This window comes from Monopterus albus, unplaced genomic scaffold, assembly GCF_001952655.1.
Source record: "Monopterus albus unplaced genomic scaffold, M_albus_1.0 scaffold107.1, whole genome shotgun sequence".
NCBI lineage: Eukaryota > Metazoa > Chordata > Actinopteri > Synbranchiformes > Synbranchidae > Monopterus > Monopterus albus.
This window is the reverse complement of record NW_018127987.1, coordinates 1,189,555-1,210,576: the sequence shown is the minus strand read 5'-3', so window position 1 is coordinate 1,210,576 and position 21,022 is coordinate 1,189,555. Positions and strand designations below refer to the sequence as shown.

At 43.7% G+C, this 21,022-nt stretch overlaps 2 protein-coding genes across 7 annotated transcripts in view; one reads left to right on the top strand and one right to left on the bottom strand.

Annotated features, from left to right (window-relative positions):
• Positions 1 to 234: 234 nt before the first annotated feature.
• Positions 235 to 5,628, top strand: znf526 (zinc finger protein 526). Of its 3 annotated transcripts, none has more exons than XM_020610801.1 (8): positions 235 to 416; positions 1,075 to 1,520; positions 1,848 to 2,017; positions 2,178 to 2,273; positions 2,374 to 3,149; positions 3,263 to 3,398; positions 3,482 to 5,086; positions 5,309 to 5,628. In XM_020610801.1, exons 2-8 carry the CDS (start codon positions 1,220 to 1,222, stop codon positions 5,474 to 5,476), a joined length of 3,252 nt encoding a protein of 1,083 aa, XP_020466457.1. In that variant the 5' UTR covers positions 235 to 416; positions 1,075 to 1,219; the 3' UTR covers positions 5,477 to 5,628. The 3 variants fall into 3 exon arrangements, with proteins under 3 accessions (XP_020466457.1, XP_020466455.1, XP_020466456.1); XM_020610799.1 differs by lacking the exon at positions 235 to 416 and adding an exon at positions 423 to 578; XM_020610800.1 differs by lacking the exon at positions 235 to 416 and adding an exon at positions 423 to 757.
• A 466-nt stretch (positions 5,629 to 6,094) lies between these two features.
• The window catches only part of cicb (capicua transcriptional repressor b), a 39,420-nt gene continuing 24,492 nt past the window's right edge, over positions 6,095 to 21,022 (bottom strand). For 2 of the 4 annotated variants that reach the window (XM_020610796.1, XM_020610795.1), the window contains exons 5-21: positions 20,805 to 20,916; positions 20,528 to 20,710; positions 20,243 to 20,375; positions 19,962 to 20,140; positions 19,516 to 19,654; positions 17,812 to 17,909; positions 16,668 to 17,685; positions 15,693 to 15,832; positions 15,398 to 15,558; positions 12,939 to 13,129; positions 11,189 to 11,653; positions 10,770 to 11,092; positions 10,526 to 10,683; positions 10,272 to 10,432; positions 9,764 to 9,898; positions 8,310 to 8,441; positions 6,095 to 8,223 (exon numbers count right to left, since the gene is read on the bottom strand). In XM_020610796.1, the coding sequence (XP_020466452.1) occupies positions 7,934 to 8,223; positions 8,310 to 8,441; positions 9,764 to 9,898; positions 10,272 to 10,432; positions 10,526 to 10,683; positions 10,770 to 11,092; positions 11,189 to 11,653; positions 12,939 to 13,129; positions 15,398 to 15,558; positions 15,693 to 15,832; positions 16,668 to 17,685; positions 17,812 to 17,909; positions 19,516 to 19,654; positions 19,962 to 20,140; positions 20,243 to 20,375; positions 20,528 to 20,710; positions 20,805 to 20,916 (4,018 nt within the window). In that variant the 3' untranslated portion in view covers positions 6,095 to 7,933. The remainder of the gene's footprint in view (positions 8,224 to 8,309; positions 8,442 to 9,763; positions 9,899 to 10,271; positions 10,433 to 10,525; positions 10,684 to 10,769; positions 11,093 to 11,188; positions 11,654 to 12,938; positions 13,130 to 15,397; positions 15,559 to 15,692; positions 15,833 to 16,667; positions 17,686 to 17,811; positions 17,910 to 19,515; positions 19,655 to 19,961; positions 20,141 to 20,242; positions 20,376 to 20,527; positions 20,711 to 20,804; positions 20,917 to 21,022) is intronic. The other 2 variants (XM_020610797.1, XM_020610798.1) reach the window with 2 other exon arrangements.

The following is a 21,022-nucleotide window of genomic DNA, read 5'->3' as shown; positions in this document are numbered from 1 at the left end:
TCTGGAATGGGAAAATGTCTTGTTTGTCTTTTTTAAAAATCGCACCCAATCAATCTTATGATAGGCCAGATTTTACATCCATAATTGTAAATTATCTATCCGAAAACACATTTTCCTAATCTGGTAAATAATTAGAAACTGCATCTCTCTTAGCTAGTTTGTACAGTGCAAATATAAATTCTGTCAAAATAGGCAAAGTATCCAAGTAATATTACAGAACTCATAAACAAACAGTTGAAAACAAAAAGGTCTAGGTGTAAAAGCAAAATATCATTGTACTGTGATGGCAAAAAACTACATTTCCCATCAGTAAAGAAAACTCTATGATTTACAGTCAACCTGTCCAATTGCAGAATCTGAAACGTTGAAGTTACCGCACTGGGCGGGGCTACGTATCACGAGAATGGAGGCTATCGGTGGGTAAACGTTTCCTCACACGCTTTGAAATCTTATTTCTCACGGACACTTAATTTTTTTTCACGCCACAAATGGTGACGAGGGACTGGCATAAAGCGCATGCTAATGTGAACGATGAGCGATGACTACACGAGTGATTATCCAACGAGAGTAAATGAGAGGTAAGTGGAAAGAAGGGCCCACCGTCGTAGCCGGAGAGCTTCGGGGAAAAGTGGGTAGCGCCGCCTGACGGACCGCCAACGAACCCGGGAGCCGCTGTAAGGAAACCGCGGTGTCGAAAAACAGGTCTTCAGTGTCGGAGGGAGCGCCGCCAACAGCTCTCCATATGCCATCACACACTGTAAACAAATATATGAAACGCATATGTAGGACAATTATACATTCACTAGCCTATTCTGAGTAGTGGTTGTATTGCTAGCAGTAGACGGCCTTCATTTGGCTAACGGATGAAAATTGTGGTGTTTGTCCGTGGGGTTTATTATATCTCTGTGAACACTGCTGTCTTTTTATTGTAAGAAACAGACTATAAACTAAGAAATGAATGGCAGATATATCGTTGTGCGAAAAACGTTTCAGTCATTTTATGGCTATTATATATTTGCTGATTTTTGTCTTGATATTATTCAGTTGTTGATGTCATTTTTTTGTTTATTTCAGGCATGTACCATACTGGCCTTCTCGATGACAAAAGTAGTCTTCATTCATTGAGCACAGCGGTGAAGTTTCACACCTGTCACACATTCCTTTTCATGATACACTTTCAATTTACATAAAAACACACACACACACACACAGTACCAGCATGGCTGAGCAACAGGAAGAGGCAGAAGTTGAGTATGTGACGCACCAGTATATGTGCAGTGAGTGCCAGCAGCTCTTCAACACCCTCGAGGATGTGCTGATCCACCAACAGATACATACTGGCCAAGAGGGAGATGGAGAAGGGGAGGTAGGGGACGCAGTGACCATCCAGGGTGTCCCAGAGATGGGGCAGAGCCAGCAGTACCAGTGTTTGGAGTGTGGGGCCATCCTTGTGAACCCAGAGGAGCTGCTGCAGCATCAAGAGATGCACATGAGGGAGGCCGGGATGGAGGTGGAACAAGGTGACACTGATTTTAGTATGTTTTGAGCAGGCAAGAGAAATTGGAATGTGGTGAGATATCAATAATGTACTGTTGATAATTATTTGATGTTATTCTGTGGAAATGAACTGATGTATTTTTATCAGGAAATCCATTTGTACCGGTTAATAATGTGGCCTTGTGACAGGACGCAAACGGTTCTCAGTAAAACGTCATTTTGTCATACTCAGTTGTCAGTTTTCTGCCGCAGAATATGTTTTCACATTTAAGGTGTTCATTCAACATTTTTGTCATCTGTGTGGCTGTGGTTAAGAAACAACATATTGTGTGTGTTTGACTGATCTCCAGAGATATGTGAGGTCCTGGAGACAGAGGAAGACGGGTCAGAGGCTCAGACATCAGGTCCGGTTCAGTATCAGTGTCTTGACTGTCTGGCTCTGTTTAACTCAGCTGAGACCTGGCTGGAGCACCGGCGGACCCACAGCAGGAGCAGCACTCACAGTAACACTGAGACCACAGTAAGGGATCAGTCTGAGATGCTAAGATAATCTCTATTGAATTGATTGTGACATTAAGTCCTAAATACTAAGATACAAGCTTTTTTGTGTCACAGTTATTTATAATTTAACAAATGATAACCAGTGTTTTTTTGTTTGTTTGTTTTTTTCCTTGCAACAGGAATATTTGCTACAGCCTGATGGCACGATCACTCCACTGAACAATGTGCAGAACTATGTGCTAAGTGAGCAACAGGCTGGGGAGATCTTGGCACAGGTACTCAGATTTGAATACCACAACAGAGCAGATGCCTGATGGGTTTTGAAGTTTTACTCTCCTAAAGCTCATTTTTATATATATTGTGTGTATTTTCCAGGTACTTGCCCAGCAGCAACAGCAACAACAGAAGAAATGTCAGTCTGTCTCTAAACCTACTGCACCCTCTCGCCCCTCCCTGCTGCCTCCTGTGACGCCGACTCCCGGCTCTGCCACCATGCACCTGCAGATTCTTACAGCTCAAGCCCTGGCAGACACCTCAATCAGTCCCAGTCCGTGGCGTTCCAAGCTACCCCCTCTGTTGTCTGCTGTGGGCCGAGGCTCCTCAGCAAAGCTAAACGTCTTGGAGAACGGGGTCAGGAGACTGGAGTTGAGGTTGGCCCCCAACCTTCAGGATAACACCCAGCAGCAGCAAACAGAGGTGGTGGTCATCCACCCTTATGAGTGTTCAGAGTGCTCCCTGCTTTTCCAGACCCCAGAGGACTTCCTCCAGCACCAGGGAGAGCACTTCCTGGCTCAGGACAAAGAGAGTGGCGAGTCGGGGGTCATGAGTGGTTTTGAGGAAGTGCGAGGAAGGGAAGAGATCACAGAGAACGTGGAGGACATTAGGATTAGAGAAGCAGAAAAAAAAGCAGCAATCTGGGCTAAGCCACAACGCTGTGACATCTGCAACCGCACCTTCACTTCCATCAACCGGCTAGCTGCTCACAGACGTGTGCATGAACAGGGCACACATGAATGTCCAGAATGTGGCAAGGTGTTCAAGAAGGCAGCATCTCTGCAGACACACATGCGTACTCACTCAGGCGTGGCCAGGTACCTGTGCGTGGACTGTGGCAGTGGCTTCACCACTGAGATGACTCTCATTATGCACAGGTAAAAGGTTCAGAGACACCACAGCAGCCTAGAGAATAATGAGAAACTGACAAGCTGATATGAATTTTTGAATCTTTTTGTCTGTTTCATCTTTTTCTCCTGGTTTCTTACAGGAAGTCCCACACTACAGACCCCCTTCACAAGTGTCAGTTCTGCAGCAAAACCTTCACCAACATGACCAAGTACCTCTACCACCGTCGGACCCACCTCAACCGTGATTCATCTGACCGACCCACGCCCGTTTCTATGGTAATAATATAAGTATTTCAATCTCCCAACTGTGTCCACAACCTTAAGAGTTCAGTTTAACAAATACCTTTTGTCTTTTTTAGGTCTCAGCTCCAAGAAGAGCATCTCTCTCTGCTCTTGCCATCCTACAGAGAGCTAGAGAGAAGAGGAATTCACACACTGATGAGGCCAACATGATGGCCCCTCTCACAGAGGAAGAGATGGAAAAATTGGGAGATCCAGTACAAAGTTCTCCGGGTAAAGTGGAAGGGGGTGAAGTGGATAAGCAGGGAGAGAATGACAACAAGGAGATGTCTGTCCCACTTGAATGCACCACTGATAACTCCCAGCAGGTGGAAGATGCAGTAAAGTCTGACTTAGCGGCAAACCCAGCACCCTTGGATAACACAGGTGTAGGAGTCACATCTAGCTCCACTGACTCAACAGAAGCAGCTTCATTCAGAATTGCTTTTTCTTGTCGCTCATGCTCTAAAACCTTTCCGTCCCAGCTGCAGCTAGTTCACCATCGACGCAAGTCCCATGTCCCTGAGCGCAGCTTTGTCTGTGACATCTGTGGAAAGTCTTTTAAGAAGCAGATCCATGTGCGCAATCACATACGTACACATACCGGCGAGAGGCCTTTCCAGTGTTCTGACTGTGGCAAAACCTTCTCATCTTTAGCCAATCTAATGCGACACAACCTCATCCACTCTGGAGTGCGCCCGTACCGCTGCGATTTCTGCCAACGCTCTTTTTCCCAGTCCTCCAACCTCCGTCAGCACAGCCTGTTGCACTCCAGTGCTGTGACACTGTGCTGCCCTGACTGCCCCGCCACATTTCGCTGGCCCACTAAGTTAGCGGCACACCGCTTCTCTCAACACCCAGGGGCACCAGCTCCTTTCTCCTGTCTCCACTGTGAGGCTGGCTTCTTGACCAAGAGGCAACGAGACAGCCACTGCCTGGAACAGCACCCTGTCTTGGTGCAGGCTGGTACTGGGGCAGAAGTGGGCCAAGAGCCAGACATCCATGCAGAGTTGGGCACAGGTGTGACATCAGAGGTCCCCATCTCAGCCATAGCAGAGACAGAATCAAGGGATTCAGCCAGTCTTGCACGCGGAGCCCTGGATTGCAATATTTGTGGGAAAAAGCTAAATTCTCCTGCCAATCTGCGACTTCACAGACTGGGCCACTTCGCCTGCCCTGGGCGAACGCGGTGCACCTCAGGGAAGCGGCCTAAAGCGCATCAGTGCCCTATCTGTGGCAAACTGTTTGTATCTTCCTCCGGAGTTGCACTTCATCAGCGAGTCCACACTGGTGAGCGCCCATTCCCCTGCCAAGTGTGTGGCAAGCGCTTTCGTCAGAACACACATCTGCGAGAGCACTTGCGCACACACTCAGGTGAGCGGCCATTTCGCTGTGAACTATGTGGAAAGAGTTTCATTCAGAGTATGCACCTAGCTGAACACCGTCGAACACACACAGGCGAACGGCCACATGTTTGCCCCCTGTGCGGCAAAGCCTTCAAGACTTTCTCCAACCTGAGGAACCACAAAAAGACTCATGCCAGGCAACAGAGGCTGGAAGAAGAGGCTGCTGCTCAGGCAGCAGCGGAGACCAGCTCTGCTGTGGCAGTGGTGGACACTTCGGCAGTGGAACTAGATAATGAACAGCCTCAGCTAATCCAGATTGAAGCCTCAGATCTTCAACAGGTCAGAATGGATCTCCAAGTCACTTCATCACTTAAAAAAAAAACCATGCCATTTGAAAGCAATAAGCTAACATGAGCTGGTTTGTATGGAGAGTAAGCTTAGTCCTATTGATCTAAGTTTAAACCATTGAAATTGGTGAGAGGATAACATTTAATAGGAACTGTCATTTTGACTGCACCCATTCTTTGCTGTTAGTTGAACTTACTGTGATTTCTCTCTTAGGCACAGGGCACTATCATGTGTAATGAGTTCGGAGAGACCATTGCTATCATTGAGACCAGTGAGGGAGGGGCGCTGCCTCTGGAGCAAGCCTTGGAGATCTACCACACAGCTTTGGAGAACGGCCTCGCCATGGACACAGTTGCCGTGGATGGACTGCAGCTCCTCTGAGGACAAGTGAACAAAAACACTATCGCCTATTGGATGAGTTCAGTACTAGTCTTAACAAAGACTGACTACTGTGAGAATTGGTATTCAGTTATGATTTACCAGAAGCACGTATGTACTGAAAAAGAATGACAAAATATATATGATGTTCAAAACAGACCAAAGTATGCCAGCCTCCCTCCTTTACAAACACGAGGGATCAGTGTTAAATGTTTTGAAATGATGCAGACTAAAATGTAGGATGTGGCATTCTCTATGAATAAGGGCCATCGGTTGTGTCTCAGATGACATTGTACAGTTCATTTGATCATTTACATGAGGTGATTTTTCTTCTGTTAAAAGGTTTAGTTGTGCCGTTGAAGCAAAGTATTCTGTTGTAAATAAGTGAAATCAGTAAATGTTTTTTCAAGATGATCAATATTTGTTTCACAGTCTCATTCAATAAAACTTCACTGACCTGTTAGTCACCTTTGTATGCTGCAGAGATGATTGAGCTAAACTTTAATGTGCTGATGTTACATTTAAAGAGTGGGACAAAAATTATGCTTCATTTCAGATGTTGTCCTAGATTGAATTGGTGTATTGTATTGCTGTTTAAGGAAAACCAATTTTTGACATTGCCAGCGATAAATTCACTTTAATTGAACACCTATTTGCATACGTAAAGGTACAGATACAAACTTAAATTATTCATATAAATTCCTCTCTTGTATACTGGAACAGCAAAACAAGGAGTATAACACAAAAACATTAGTAGCCATATTTATTGTTTTTTTTTTCCCCCATTCACGTGTTTGTCTTGAGTAATGGGTGTCTCAAAAGTCAACTTAGGTTCAATGATGGATTTTTCCTTATCAATAATAGGAGTCTACCGACTCTACAGTAATTATTTACAACACAACCGAGTCTTGCACAAAGACACAACCAGTATTATATCCTACCAGCTCTCTTTGATTTGGTACCCTCCCCTCACTTCCCCCGGTTTTCTCTCCACCTGTCTAAAAAGGAGGATGGGAGAGAGCAATAAAGTGACAGAGAGGAAGGAGGGAAGGAAAGAGGTGGAGGAAGGAGATGTACAAGTGTTGAGGGTATAGAACTCAGCGAGGGACAAAGAGGCATACAGGGTTGTCTAAAAACCTACGGCTTATTACTGTTGAAAGGATATAAAGGTCCAGGTTGTGTTTGTCTTCTTTGAAATAACAATAAAAACAACGCAGGTCCTTGCTGAGGTGAGAGGCCAGTCAAGGGAAGACTACAATGGAGGAACTGGTATGGAGCAGCATCACTCACCTGCCTCCAAAATTAGATTACAAAAAAAAAAAAAAAGGGAAAAAAAAACTAGTACAAGAAATCAGATGAGGGAAACATCTGACAGCACTGAGAGCAGAACTAAGGATCAGGGTTCATTGCAATATGAGGAGTAATAATAACCATAGTAATAGTACAACAACAAACTGAATATGACAAATGTTAAATATAAATCAAATTATTTTAAAAAAGTTAATAAAACCGCTTGGCAATAGAGGATTAAGGCCTTAACAGCCTGACCTCTGAGAGCCAGGATGTGCCCGTTGACTCTGACCCACCTCCTTCCTTTGTAATTCGCGAATGAGAGGCACAGGAATGCTTGGTTCCTACCTACTGGCATGTGCTAGGGTCAGTCGCAAGAAGGGAGGACCTGGCCAGACAGGTGATTGCAGGAATGATGGCACTGCCAGAAGTCCACTTAAGTTTCAGTCAATTTTTCAGTCACCTTTGGTAGACCTCTCCTGAAGGTCTACAATAAAATGGACAAATGATCTTTCCAGGTCCATAGCAATGAATTCTCTTTTCAAATCAAATCATTTTCAGCTGTTGAGGGCCCAGCCCTCGAATGTCAGCAGAAACAAGACAAGTACAACAACAGTTAAGTATACATACAGGTTGTTCCTCTAGCAGATGCTTACGGCTTTCGCTCCTCTAACCATAATAAAAACAATATCAAAACATATGTCCTCTTTTCAAAACTGCTGACTTTTCACAGTCTCAGAAGGGGTTAAGCAGGTCTCTGTGTCCAAAACTAGAACCCTTTCTTATTCAAGGCAAATGAATGCAGCTGTATACAATAATCCTTCGTTCACTGGCGTCAACGGGGGCTTTCTCCAGGGTGGTTAATACATAGTGCTAATTCAAGTGTGGGAATTTAAAAGTTTGCAGGGTGAGTATGTGCATTGTGGTATTCAGTCATTTTTGTGCCACTGGATATCCAATGTCCTTTTTTTGATACAAGGGCTACACCTACAAAAAAAAGTCCCAACACTGCATACAAACATCTCTCACTCCAAAGGTGGTTGGTGGGGATTGAAAGAAATGATGTGATCAGAGAATTACGAGTGTGTATAAAAAACATGAAAGCGTGTGTGGGTAAAAAGGTGTGACTTCAGCAGCCACTGACTGGTCAATCTAATATGTCAGCATCCCTCATCTAGAAGAGTCCTGTGAATCCCGAGGATCTTCTGGGCTTGCTTCTGTCCTGTGCTCACCTTCTTCATCCTGCAGGTCCCCACCTCCTCTCCCAGATCCCTCCCCTGACTGAGACCCAGAAGGTCCAGGGAGAGAGCTGGTTGACTCAGAGACACCTAAACCAGAGGCATCAGAGGGAGCAGCTGTCTGCATGATCTTCTGCCGGACCTCCCTGATCTTCAGCTGCAGACACACCTTTGTGGGAAATATGTCGGAGTATCTCGTCTGGAAGGCTGCAGTGGCTTGAGCTGGGAGCAGGACAAAAAAAAAAGTCAATGTCTACTAGTGGGAAAATGCATTTCTGAAAACTACAGGGTGTGTGTTTCTGGTTTACCTGATGGAAAGAAGCCCTGCTCCTGGAACAGCTGCATGACCAGTGCCCTCCTCTGGTCCAGTGTTCGTCGTAGGGAAGAGTACGGCACCTTATCAAACTCCAGTTCTGCCAGGATGTCTTCACTGTCTGTAGCTGGGACAGGGGACAAACAGGTGGAGTGGTTAAGTAGTCAGGAAACTGGTTGCGATCATGAACAGCTTTATTTATGTCCCTTTAGGCCCCATATTTGAAACAGTTCAAAAGGCAGGATACAGCAGTGTGTAAAAGCGACCCCTATTTGACCCAAATACAAACACCAGTTTGACAAAAATAAATCTTAAGACTTCCTAACATGTAAACATTTCTTGTTAGACAAAGAAAAAAGTAAGAATTATAACTTTGTACTGTAATTATAGCTTTGTAATGCACCATAATCATTTGGACTTTCAAAAAAGACAAATAAGCATCTTTGTATTGTTACCCAGTTTCTCATTGTTTTCACTCAGAAGAGTTTAAATGTTATGTATACAGTGTTTCCCCATACACAGACTAATCTGTGGCGTGCTGTCTCAATATCAACATTGAAGAAGAAGAAGCTTTTATTTTATTGTCGTTGCAACATTTTGACACATACAACAAAATTTTGTTTGGAGCCAAGGGGACCCGGGCCACTGCATGCATAAGCGCTGCCATCATGGGTTAACTTGGGGGTTCAGTGTCTTGTCCAAGGACACTTCGACATGTGGACTGCAGACACCGAGATTCGAACCTTGAACCTTCTGGTTGGGAGACAACTGCTCTATCCACTGCACCACCATCGCCACTGTTGACCGCCACATAGCGATTTAAAAAGCATCGGTTAAATCTCATTTCAATGCTGTTCTGTGCATAGCGCATGTATTTGCTCGGTCCCTCCGTGCCATGCTGTTTCTCTCTCTCACATACATACAAACTAGATCAAGTTCATGCTAGTTCATCAACTCTGACCCTGAATGTTTGCCTCCTCAGACCAGAGGAATATCGACAAATGCTGGAAAGCTGATCAGTCCGATCAGTGTGATTAGCGATCCAGTTGATTTCTTTCAGAATATTTACCGGTGCTGCTGAAGCAGCAAGAGAGGGTCAGGAAGAGATGGCTGAGGAGAGGGATGTACGTTAGGAGAGGAGAAGGGCAGAAGCCAACATGCTGCTGTTGTGAGAGAACCCACTAGGAGGGACAAGTCATATGAACAGCACAGAAGTAGCCTAATATAGTATCACTACATTTAATTAAAAAAAAAAAAAATGAAAACGTGACATTAAGTGTGACATCATTAAGACACAAAAGACAAACACTCAAACATGGGCGCTCCCTTCATGCAAACCCCTCATTCTACGCTAATACTATACAGATCCTACCATAAACAAACTTTAAAGACATTTATAAAGGATAACTATCTCTGTGCGTGGCATACTCTTGCTTTTCTTTGTATTACCTGCTCGGTCAAAAGTGAAGATGTCTCCCTCACACTTGGCAGCACTTTTAGGCGTATTGGGCTCTGAGCTGCAGCTTGAGCGCCGCCGACTCTTTCTTTTAGGAGAGACTTGATCGTCAGTTGCTGAGTCCAAATCTAGAAACACATACAGGAAACAAACATTAAACTGAGGTTCTAAATATCAACAAACTGTACAGCCTTTGCCAAACTGAAAATGTGTTGACAATACTATTTGAGACTATGGTTTTATTGTTGAAACTAATAACTTTCATATTCACTATAAACAATGAATCAACAGTAATATTAACAGATATAAATATCTTCCTACTCATCAGGATCCTTCACAGAAATCTCTTAGGCACATTAACATTGCATTTCTAACATTGCAGAAATAGTTCTAACAGTGCGTTAATAAACACCGTCGCTCATGCCAGCTGCTCCACTACAGATACAAGTACAAAAACATTTAGTCAGTGTATCATGAAATACGTAGTCTTTATAATCAGACCTGTAGAGTTCTTCCTCTTTCGGCGATAGCTGCCTAGAATGGCACGGGGTGAAGTGGCCAGACTTTGCAGCGTGGGTGAAGGCAAAACCTCCTCAGGGCGAAATTCTGGCAGCTCGGCAAACCGCTCCTCAAAATACACCTCTGACAGCACCCTGCCAGACCAACACACACGCACACAATACACAGTATATATACACTTTCCAGCAATCATTTCTCTGACCTTACTCTAAAGATTCACAAAGGTGTTAACTCACTTGTCCACAGAGTCAAAAGTCTTCTTGAGTGGTGGTGGGCGAGCTTTGACCTTTTTGGGTGTAGGACCATCTTTATCAGTCTGTGGAGGAGGCAGGACAGGCTCTGTGGCTGATGGAGGTGGGAGAGGAGAGGAGGGGAGGGACTCCTTCCATCCAGCCTGCACAGAGATGTTATGTGTCAACAACAAGCGGAAGCTTTTTCAGATATTATTTGAGCTGAAAGCCAGTGTGTGATGTTGCTCACCTCTTTGGTGCTTGTGCTTTCCCTGTTCCTTGTGTCAGAGGAATCCCCTGCGCTAGCACCCTCCAGGTGTCTGTCAGAAGACGGCAGATCCTCAGCAGGATGTGTTGAAGGAGACCTCGTCTGGCCTGCTGGCTCAGGATCAAAGGAGAAATGACTGTTGGCTGTAGCTTCTCTCTCTCGCTCCCTCTCCTTATCCCGCTCTTTCTCCTTTCCTCTCCCTCCTCCTTCATAGCTGCCTACAGGGATGTTTGCCACTGTTGCCTTCACTTTCTGAGGTGTTCTGACTGGAAGTGGAGTTAGTTTGGGTGTACCTGGTGTGCTACCTGAAAGATAAACACATTTGATTATCAGTGAAATAATTAATTACTAATAAAAAACTCGACTTTAGTCTTGGTTAAAAACAATACATGCAGCCGCACCAGGTGTTTGGATCTGAAGCGGAGGACTGCAGGCCCTTATGGACACAGCTGAGCCACTGGGTGGTGCCACTGAGCTACTACTGCTGGAGGTCTGCATCTGCCTCTCAAGCTGTCTGTCTAAATGCGTCAGCAAATCTGTCTGCCTCTCAGACTGCCTGTCAGTTTGTCCATCTGCAGGTCTGTCCGTAGGCAGGTGTCTGTCTGCCTGTCTGTCTGGATGTGGGTGCGTGATTGTGGCAGGAGATGGTGTGTGTTTGGGCAGGATGTGAGGGGAAGCACTGGAAGGACTGGAGACAGAGTAGACCACGCTGGGAGGCACTGCTGTCATGGAGACCACCCCTGTTGCCATAGTGACGCTAGGTGAAGGAGGGTAGAGAGCGGTGACTATCTGAGTCCCAGAGCCTGAGGCAGGGGCTGAAGTGGAGGGCTGCGGAGACTGAGCTGTGGCCAGGAGCGGTGGCTGACCTGGATGAAGGAGACACCAGACCCAAGAGACCAGAAATTCTTGTCATTTTCAAAACACTCTCAGTCATGATCTGTAACACTCTCACATGAAAATCATTGAGCTTTTAAAATAGTGTGAGGTACTTAACAAGTCACATTTGGCCTGTTGAAACTGTAGTTCATGGGTCAGCAATTAAAGCTGCTTGTCTTACTGATCATTTGGCAAAACTGACTCATACTGTTTATGAAAACAAATGTTCTCTGTAGCATTACATGGCTATAAATGTAACTAACAGGCTACTGACAGATGATAAACATTGGCCCACGTCATATATGGTTGAATGACAAATGTTTTGGTCAAACAAGCCAAAGTTATGAACTGTGTCCGGATTCACACAAAACCTGATTCATTTAAAACAAGTGTATTATATTCATCTACACTGTTCGTCTGTATATTTTTCATTTTAGCACCATGCAGTGTTCAGCTGGCACAGAACGAGACATGTTTAAAGCCATACTACATGCTAATTCTAAGGTAGTTATGAGTATGTACAGTTGTGTGTTCCCATTGAAAAAACAGAGAATGAAGTAAACTCAAACCAGTGTTTACATAAATAAATAGTCAGCACTGGTAGATGATGCAAATTTTAAACTAAGTAAAAATAAATTACAGATTGGTGGTGAAACAACTTAAAAACAAAAAAGTTAATATTAAATTTTCCAGAAGTTGTGTTTATTGCATAATTTCCTGTTACTACAAAATAGTGATGTTTTAAAATAGTACTTGTTAAAACCATTTACTAGGATGGTTAATATGTGATATATAATCTATAGATTTAGGATGCTCTAGGGGTTTAGGATGCAGCTACCTTTGACTTTTTAAGTAAGAACAAGATATTTTGGAATCATTTGACTTGATGACTGATCAGGGAAAGTTTCACACTGCTCCAAGCCATAAAAATGCTCCAACTGTGAGTCATGTAACATTTTCTTTGGAAAAAATAAATGGGACTTTTTCTTCTGGAACCAGGACCATCTGAATAGCTCATCCCACTTTGCAAATCTATTAGTCTTGTATTTACATTGTTATTTATGTAAGATTTATACAAAACATACATTTTAATGCAAAATATGAAAGGAAAAAGTTCAAAATATATCAGGGGGTTAAATATTTTTGTTGGAAGACCAAATCTGACCCAAAACCCATTTGCCTAACACTGCTCATATAGCCCCTTTCATATAATACAAAGACAGAATCAGCATATAAATTACAGAAGTTATGAATTAAGCTCTCCACATCACTGACCTGCAACCAGTGGCTGAACAAGTGCCTGTCCAGGTGGTGCGATGGCTGTGAACCCGAGTGTTGCCAGGGGCGAAGGAACATATGCAGATCCAGGCACTGGCAGAGCTTGCTGGGTGGGGGAAGAGCCTGTTGCTGTGGAGACTAGAGGCAGAGTGGATGAGACCCCTGGAGTGGACTGGACATAGGTGATCCTGAATGGGAGAAACAAGAGGAGAAAAATATGAGGAATAAAAATCAAAATGTAGAGGTCAGAGAGACAGGACAGGAAGATGATATTTGTGTAATGAAAAATATTGAGAAAGGTGTAGTGGTGGTGTCATAAGGTACTGAGGTATAATAATGAGGCAGAATAGGTGGGTGGGAGCAGATACATGATCAGAAAAAGAAGAGGAAGACAAAAAGAAAAGTGCTGCAGTGAGGGTCAGTGGGTGAATGTACATCCAAGCAAGCAACACTGGATGACTGGTGCTATATTTATGTGTGTGCGCTAGAAGCTGAGAGGTAGTGTGGGGGCAGCAAGCAGAGGCAACTTGGACCACCGGCTCCATGACTAACACATCCAGAATAGAGCTGCCCTGCTAAAGCTGCACCCCTGCTGAAGTTTTTGACTTTCATATTGTCTGCTTGCTACAAACTGCAGGATAATGCACCTTCCTAATGCTTTGTATTATTTATACCACCTTAAAACTATAATGCAACAGAACATGGCTGGAGTTATTTCCATCCATACACCAGACAATATATTTATTTTGATTACACATGTTCAACAGTAATCAGGAAATGCTTCATTGCGTTTGTGTATCTTTTTAGTTTATTATTAATCATAATAAACGTCCACCCAGAATAAAACTGCCTCATTTAAAACCTCAACAAGAATAAACTGGCCCATTTGAGAAGGTATTTCATTCTGTTCGAAATGGCTGAACAGCCTCTTCTCATATGTCCAGTGGTTCAGATTGGTTTTTATTCTCCGGTACAGAAACATTTTGTGCACGTCCACCCAATTTATTCAGGTCCAAAATAGTTGCTAAGGAATTATTGCTGTATAAGTCACGTTTACTCATTTCAGGGAAGTTCTGAAATGAGATTCCGGTGGTTTGCCTTCAACCATTTACTGAAAGAAGTTTCAATAGAAAGCTAATAATGGTGCTGGTCCATCTTTTCATCTGGCTGTGCTTTAGAACTCCTCCTTTCATGGAAGTCATCAACCTATTTCATTTCATACAAACAAAAAAATTACTATTATCAATGAAGTTGAAAGAAACTGATGATAATGGAAAGGAGTAACTACTGCAAAAAGCAGTCCAGGGTAGGATGAGTGAGGCTGGCATGTTGACCCTGTTTGTCAGAGCTGAGTAAAGTTTTATGTGTTTACTTGCTTTATTTGTTTCCCATCATTGAATTCATATATCTAGTGAAGAATGCATTGCTTTTGACTTTCACACACAGACCTCCATTAAAAAATGTCCCATGCAGATTCAAACGTGTCACAAAGAGAAGGGCAATACCTAAAAACCTTCTTTTCAATGCTGTGAAGAGCAGAGACCAACTCTTCTGTTAAGTTAATAACAAGCTAGTAAGGCTTGCTAAACTAAAGTTAGAATACTGCTGTTGCTGAGGTTAGCATGCTGCATAGCATGGATGTACGTGGACTGCTCTGCAACTAGATAAAGTTAATGTTAATTCTTAAACGCTCATGCTGAATGCTTGCTCCCTCTGTCTAAAGGAATACTGAAAAATATTTTCCTAGACTCAAAAGGGCTGATGAAGCACAGTGGCAGTCTGGACCAGCGGTATGAGCAAAACAGTAAAAAAAAAGGTTCATGTTAAATACTTCAGAAAACACACTTGGGAAAGTGGAACAGTCCAACCAGTGTGATTAGCTGAAAAGAGAGACGTACTGTAGAAGAGGAGGAGGACAGCAGCTAACATGCTGCGGTGGGGGAGCCGGCTAGTGCAGAAGCCACAGGTCTGATGAAGAGGACAATAACAGCAAGCACAGAGGTGTTATACTATCACTGTGTTTTTTAAAATTAGGAACGCATGTGCCAGAGTTACATTTATGGAAAGAATATTTTTGCAAACCAGGGGAAGTGCATGTTTGAAAAGGCTGTTTTTCTGAGTTTTGGTTTAGTCTAATGAAAATAAAAATGGTCTCTGCGAAGAAAACTGCAGAAAAGCTTTTCACTGTCAATTTTGATAACTGAACACTTATCCGGTCTCTTAGTTTTGTTTGTTGTGGAGAACAAAAGTGTTGACGCTTACCACATCAGCACAAATTATAAGCCCATAGTTAATGGAAACTGTTATTTGGCACAGTATTCTTGTGTGTCAAGTTATTAAGTCAGCAGTGGATGCCCCAGTGCAGAAGCAAAAGCACATAAAGGATGGTGGTGTAGATTCACGAGCTATAGAATCCATTTTCATTCTCTTATTGCAGTTTGTGTGTTATTTCCTACCTGGTCGGTGCTGGTGGCAGTAGTACAGCCTGTGAGGGGGCTGATCCTGGAGCCACCACAGCAGCTGTGCCCACTGTTACAGGGAAGGGGCTGGCAGGGTGCACTGCTCCACCCTGAGGCAGCTGGGACTGGACCACAGGCATGGGAGCAATCTGGATGATCTGAAGAGGAAACCATAAAGAAATGACTAGGACAAAGTTATGAATGAGGAGTCCAAGTGGTGAACTAATGATTTAGCTGGTGTCTAACAAGATGGAGAAAATTTGTTAGTGCCTCCAGTTAACTGTTTACTGACCTTGCTTCCGGTCTGAGCACCATTCTGCACAGGAAGTGGTGGACCCACAATGGGAAACTGTTGGGCAGCAGCTGGTGCAGTCCGTACTGTTGCCATGGGAACAAGCATTTTACCCTGGAGCACCGGAGACTGTGTTTGCACTAAAGCAAAGACAGAGAGAGTGGGCCAGTGAACATTTCATTAGGTGTCACTAGAGATTATTAGCTATATGTACCTAAGGCTTTGTCATATCCCAAATACTTTGCCTTAAGGCTTTTTCACACTAGAAGTGAATTCTCCTGGCTTAAAAAAAAAAAAAAATTCACATCAATAGTAATTTTCAATCCAATATTCTGTCAAAGAACCCTTCAAAATGGCACTTATATATTTTTTGCCCCAAAGTTGATTTTTTTTTTTTCAACTTTTCTCTGGTGACATGAATACCTGTGGCCAATCACGATGCACCTTGCTGGAACTTGCAGCACTGTTACCACAAGTGCATTGTGCACCATCAGCTAAACCTATTTATTAAAGTCATGTTCAGTATATATTTTACCTCAGACATATAGCCAGGCACTAATCCTGGTCGATCAGTTCATTTTAACTGCTCTTTCGTTTCTTCAAGTGCAGCAGCTTCAGCAACAACCCCTCAAATTGTCCCACAGACATCCTAATGTAGCTCCAAAAATAACCAGGGTACAGTTTTTAAACCCTGCACCAGACAGTGAAACTTTCCAAGTTGCATTTTTACCAATATAGGATGCACTCCTTGTATTTAGTAGAACCAGCACCTGCAGGTCTTCATCACTTGTTGTGGACTTTTGTAGCGCAACCTTTTAGAACTTCATATTCCATATTCTCATCTCATTTGGCATGAATATATTTGGTGCATCTAAATTGCCAAAAAATGTGCTATTTTGTATATTTTTTTCCCCCCATGTCATTCTGTATGTGAAAAGATCCTTACTGTCATGACTGCTCATCTGAAGCTCTCACCTCTAGTTCCTGGGCTGACCACTCCCATTGCAGGGCTGGATGTATATCCTGTTAGTGAACTTGTACCCTGTTGCTTTCCATTGGCCAAGGACGCATGTGCGGGTGGAGCTGTGGGCAGGTGCAAGATACTGGTTGGCTGGTTGAGCTGCTGAGGTGGACTCTTTGGGTTGGTGCTAGCAGGTAGGGTGGGCAGGATGTACTGAACTTGTGTGATGGCCTTACTCCCAGGGGGTGCCAGGGAGGAAGCAGGAAGGAACTGTGGCTGAAGCAGGGGAAGAGGCAGAGGCCCATTGGTTTGGCTGTGCAGTGCTGAAACAGTGGTGGAAGGAAGGGCCTGCTGCTGGGAGGGCTGAGGCTGGGGGGAGGGGGTAATGAGCTGTACAGCAGATTGAGCAGTCAGAGCTCCTCCTAAAACCAAGTTAGTCACTACACCACCTGGGCCCACACCTCCACCTACAGGATTAGGAGATGATGAAGAATAGTACCCACCCCCGGTGGTTGCTGCCCCGCCTCCTGACCCTGAACCAATCAGAAGTTGTGTCTGCCCCTGGGAAGTCAGAGACTTCCTCTCTGGAGGATGTGGGCTGGAAGAAGTGCCTCCATCTCTGGGTTTGCTGGTGATGGGGAGTGGTGTACTGATAACAGGACGCATAACATTGGTCACCACTGTAGAGGCCACCCTCACAGCGCCAATGCCCAGGAGTGGGTTTGCACCAAGTGACCCTACTGATGAGGACGGAGGCCCTCCAGCTGGAGACGTGGAGATGACTGACTGGCTAGAAGAGAGGGAGAGAGAAAGAGCTTGCACTCCCCCTCCTCCATCTCCTCCAAATGTATCCTTACCCTCTCCCTCTCCTCTTTCCTTCCTCCTATGATCTGAAAACCCTACACCTCCTGATCTCCCCTCATCATAACGTTTGCTGGTGGGGTAGGAGGACAGTGACGCACTCCTGCCATGAGGGGTATTGTGTGAGGAAGATGATGATGTAGTGGAGCAAATAACTGGCGCAAAAACTCTCTAAAGAGGATGACAGAAAAATATTTTCAGAAAAGAATGATAGCAGAGAAATTAGCTACTTTCAAGTAACAAATCAACCTGTATGTGATAAAGTAAAAAGATAAATAGCAAGACAAATAATGTTACCTTTTGATCACTTTCATCTCCAGAGCCATTCTCACTATCACTGTCAGTCACGTGCTCCTTACATTTGAGGTCTATGGAACTGCTAGGATAAGGGTCCTCTGTGGGGGAAAAAGCAAATACACTACAACTCCAGTCCAGTGCAATTTTATTTATGTAATGCACACGTAAGTGCCAAGCCCACACTGGCTTATAAGACACCACAAATACTGTTGCATTTGTCAAAAATGATCAAACTTAAAAATGAGCATGAGTTACACTTGCCATTCCTTGCAACTTATTAAAACCCAGTCAAGTCAGGAGGAACTAATGCTGCATTCAAACAATGTTGATAGAATGGAGAAACCATCAAAAATACCCATTATTCTGATTTGAGTGTGTTTATGCGTCATTCTAATGTGAACATTTTTCCATTTGGCTGCTTTTAATTACAGTTTAAACAGTGTGATATGAACATAGCATATGTGACTGACTCGGCGCCATCAGATCATGAGATGTATAAAACTGAAACATGGAAGTGGTCAAAAACTGAACACTGTTTAGCCACATTATGATCTAAATTAGGAAGTGAGGAACAAACCATGCCAAAGTGACACAGTGGCATCTTTACTGTTGTTAAAGGTGCATTAACTATAATTTTTACACATTTTCTGACATGAAAATGTGGCAGGACATCCCTCCGCTATCCTAACCCCCTCCATGATACACTGCTGCCTACAGCCCTTCTGTTGTTATTCCACCTTCACTACCCCATGATTTCAAAATATGGCCTGCCCGCCCCTAGTGAAGGTTATAAGAAGCATTATTCTAACCACAAGTAGTCATTTCAAACATCCAACCATGGAAAGCTTCTTGGCAGCTAAAAGTCCAAGACGGTGGTTGCCACACCAAAGAGATCATACTCTTTTGCAGAGAGAGCAGGACAACAAAAGAGCAAAAACCATGGTTAACACCAATGTGGATTTCTAAGATGAAGAGCATTAAAAGCAGTCAAAGGACTCAGACTTTATTCAGATGTGGCGTTGTTCCTTCTGGATGCATTTCCATCTTTGGTGATGTTAGCATGGGCATGGGTTTACCTTTGTATTGAATTTATATGATTTAAACTTGGGAATATTTCAAGATTTGTGTAACATTAGTGCTTTGTGTCACATTAGGAGTAACCAGAGGAGAGCATTAAAAGCAGTCAAAGGACTCAGACTTTATTCAGATGTGGCGTTGTTCCTTCTGGATGCATTTCCATCTTTGGTGATGTTAGCATGGGCATGGGTTTACCTTTGTATTGAATTTATATGATTTAAACTTGGGAATATTTCAAGATTTGTGTAACATTAGTGCTTTGTGTCACATTAGGAGTAACCAGAGGGTTCTACTGGATTGACAAATTTACTCATTAGTGAGCCAACACTAGCCATGGACTGGCAGCTGCATTCTGTACAGTTTGTAGTGACCAGGTATCCACATGTTATGCTGTTGCTCAGAAATAGGATGTGGTAGGAGGGACAAAGAGTGTGTAGGAGATTTATGGTATCAGTTTTCCATCCCACTAGTGGCCAGTGGCTGAAAAGAAACTAGTTGGAGTCATTTTAAACAATACTCCTGACTGAGTATCCCACTGTGAGAATTTCACATTGGAAACTGCACTAACACTATAATATCTCTAATCTAAAATATAGCTTCATGAGTAGAGTATGCCTGATATCTTACCAATGACATCATCATCTCCCTCCTCCTCACAGATGACCATGCGTTCCTCATCACTGGTCATGTCTTCACTGACACCACGCTGGGAATGTGACAGAGGTGGAGCATGACTTGAAAATTGACTGCTTCCATCTCCACACATCTGAAATCATGAAGTAAGAGGCCATATAGCAGAGATGCTTTTAAACAGGTTAAGGGGCGTGAATTGCCAGATGTGCTAGTGTGCCTTTGAATAATTTGTCTGAAATATAAGAAATGTTGTCACAGACAAATGCACAGTATTTTATGTGAGTGTTTGTAAAAGCAAATCAGCCACAGAGCTTAGCTTTATTTTTAATCAAATCATGTTTACAAAAACAGTACTACACACTGCCTGTCTCCAGTTTACAATATGCCTCATCATATTGAAATTCAACTTTCAGGGTTTATGAGCTTTTCTGCTCTCCTACCTGTGCCAATTCTGTCAGGGCCTGTGTGTTACCCCTGTCACTCCGCTCCAGGCTGTGCACAGCACTTTGAGAGAAGGCGCGGGGACGGGTAAGCTGGCCTGCATGACCTTCTCCTGCACTCCGCTCGGATGCACCTACCAGACCTGGGCCAACCCCTTTCAGTTCCACAGAGTGGGGCTCTATTAGTGTGCAAACAGAGGGCCATTAAATGATTGGAGAGGACAGGAATACTGTAAACAGCAAAAAATTGTTTTATATCATGAGAGCTAAGTGAAACCAACCTGTGGACTCAGACATGCTCCTCTCTCTGATGTCTTTGCCCCCTGGGACCCCACGGCCTTCAGAGCTGGACTTCTTCCTGTCTTTGTTGCACCACTTCCAGTCTGGGTGGGCCTTAAAGTGGGCCTCTTTCACCTGGGATCAGGAGAAAGAACAAGGAGAAGAAACTAGGTTAAAAAAAGGACACCAAAATATAGCATACGCACATTAGGTTAGTACAATAGCATTAGCTCATATATTAACCATCATTAAATGTGGTTCTTTTGTCTGCAAATGCATCTGCATACCTGGAAGGCCAAGTCATGGTACTTCTGTTTCTCTTTGGGTCCCAGAGCATACCACCACTCCCCAAGAATTTTGCTGACAGTCCTGTTGTCCTGGTTTGGATGTCGCTGATGCACCAATGCTCGATGGCGCTTGCTGAAAATCATAAATGCATTCATCGGTCGCCGGATATGGTCCTTCTCCCTCTGAAAGAATGAACAAGAAAGACAGAGCAATACTGCATTAGATATAGATCTAGATTCCGATGTTTTAGTATTGTAGTAGTATTGAAAAGGTTACCTTTCCAGGACTGCTCTTGTCTCCATCTTTCGGCAATGCGCTGAGAGACTGAGTGCGTCTCTTTACTGGTGATGTAGAGAGAGACTGCTCTGGTACAACTCCTGGGAGGAAGCTGGAAAAAAAAGACAAAATCAGCTCTGTTTATGTTCTTTGTTAAATATGCTCTTATAGGACAATAAGTACATACCGGTTTACATACAGCTCTACCTTCTCTTTCC

What these genes read in the sequence shown, in the direction of transcription:
- znf526 (XM_020610801.1), top strand. Translation starts at nt 1,220, where the DNA reads ATGGCTGAGCAACAGGAAGAGGCAGAAGTTGAGTATGTGACGCACCAG. An exon ending in CGGGATGGAGGTGGAACAAG is followed by an intron (nt 1,521 to 1,847) that starts GTGACACTGATT and finishes ACTGATCTCCAG; the next exon opens with AGATATGTGAGGTCCTGGAG. An exon ending in ACAGTAACACTGAGACCACA is followed by an intron (nt 2,018 to 2,177) that starts GTAAGGGATCAG and finishes TCCTTGCAACAG; the next exon opens with GAATATTTGCTACAGCCTGA.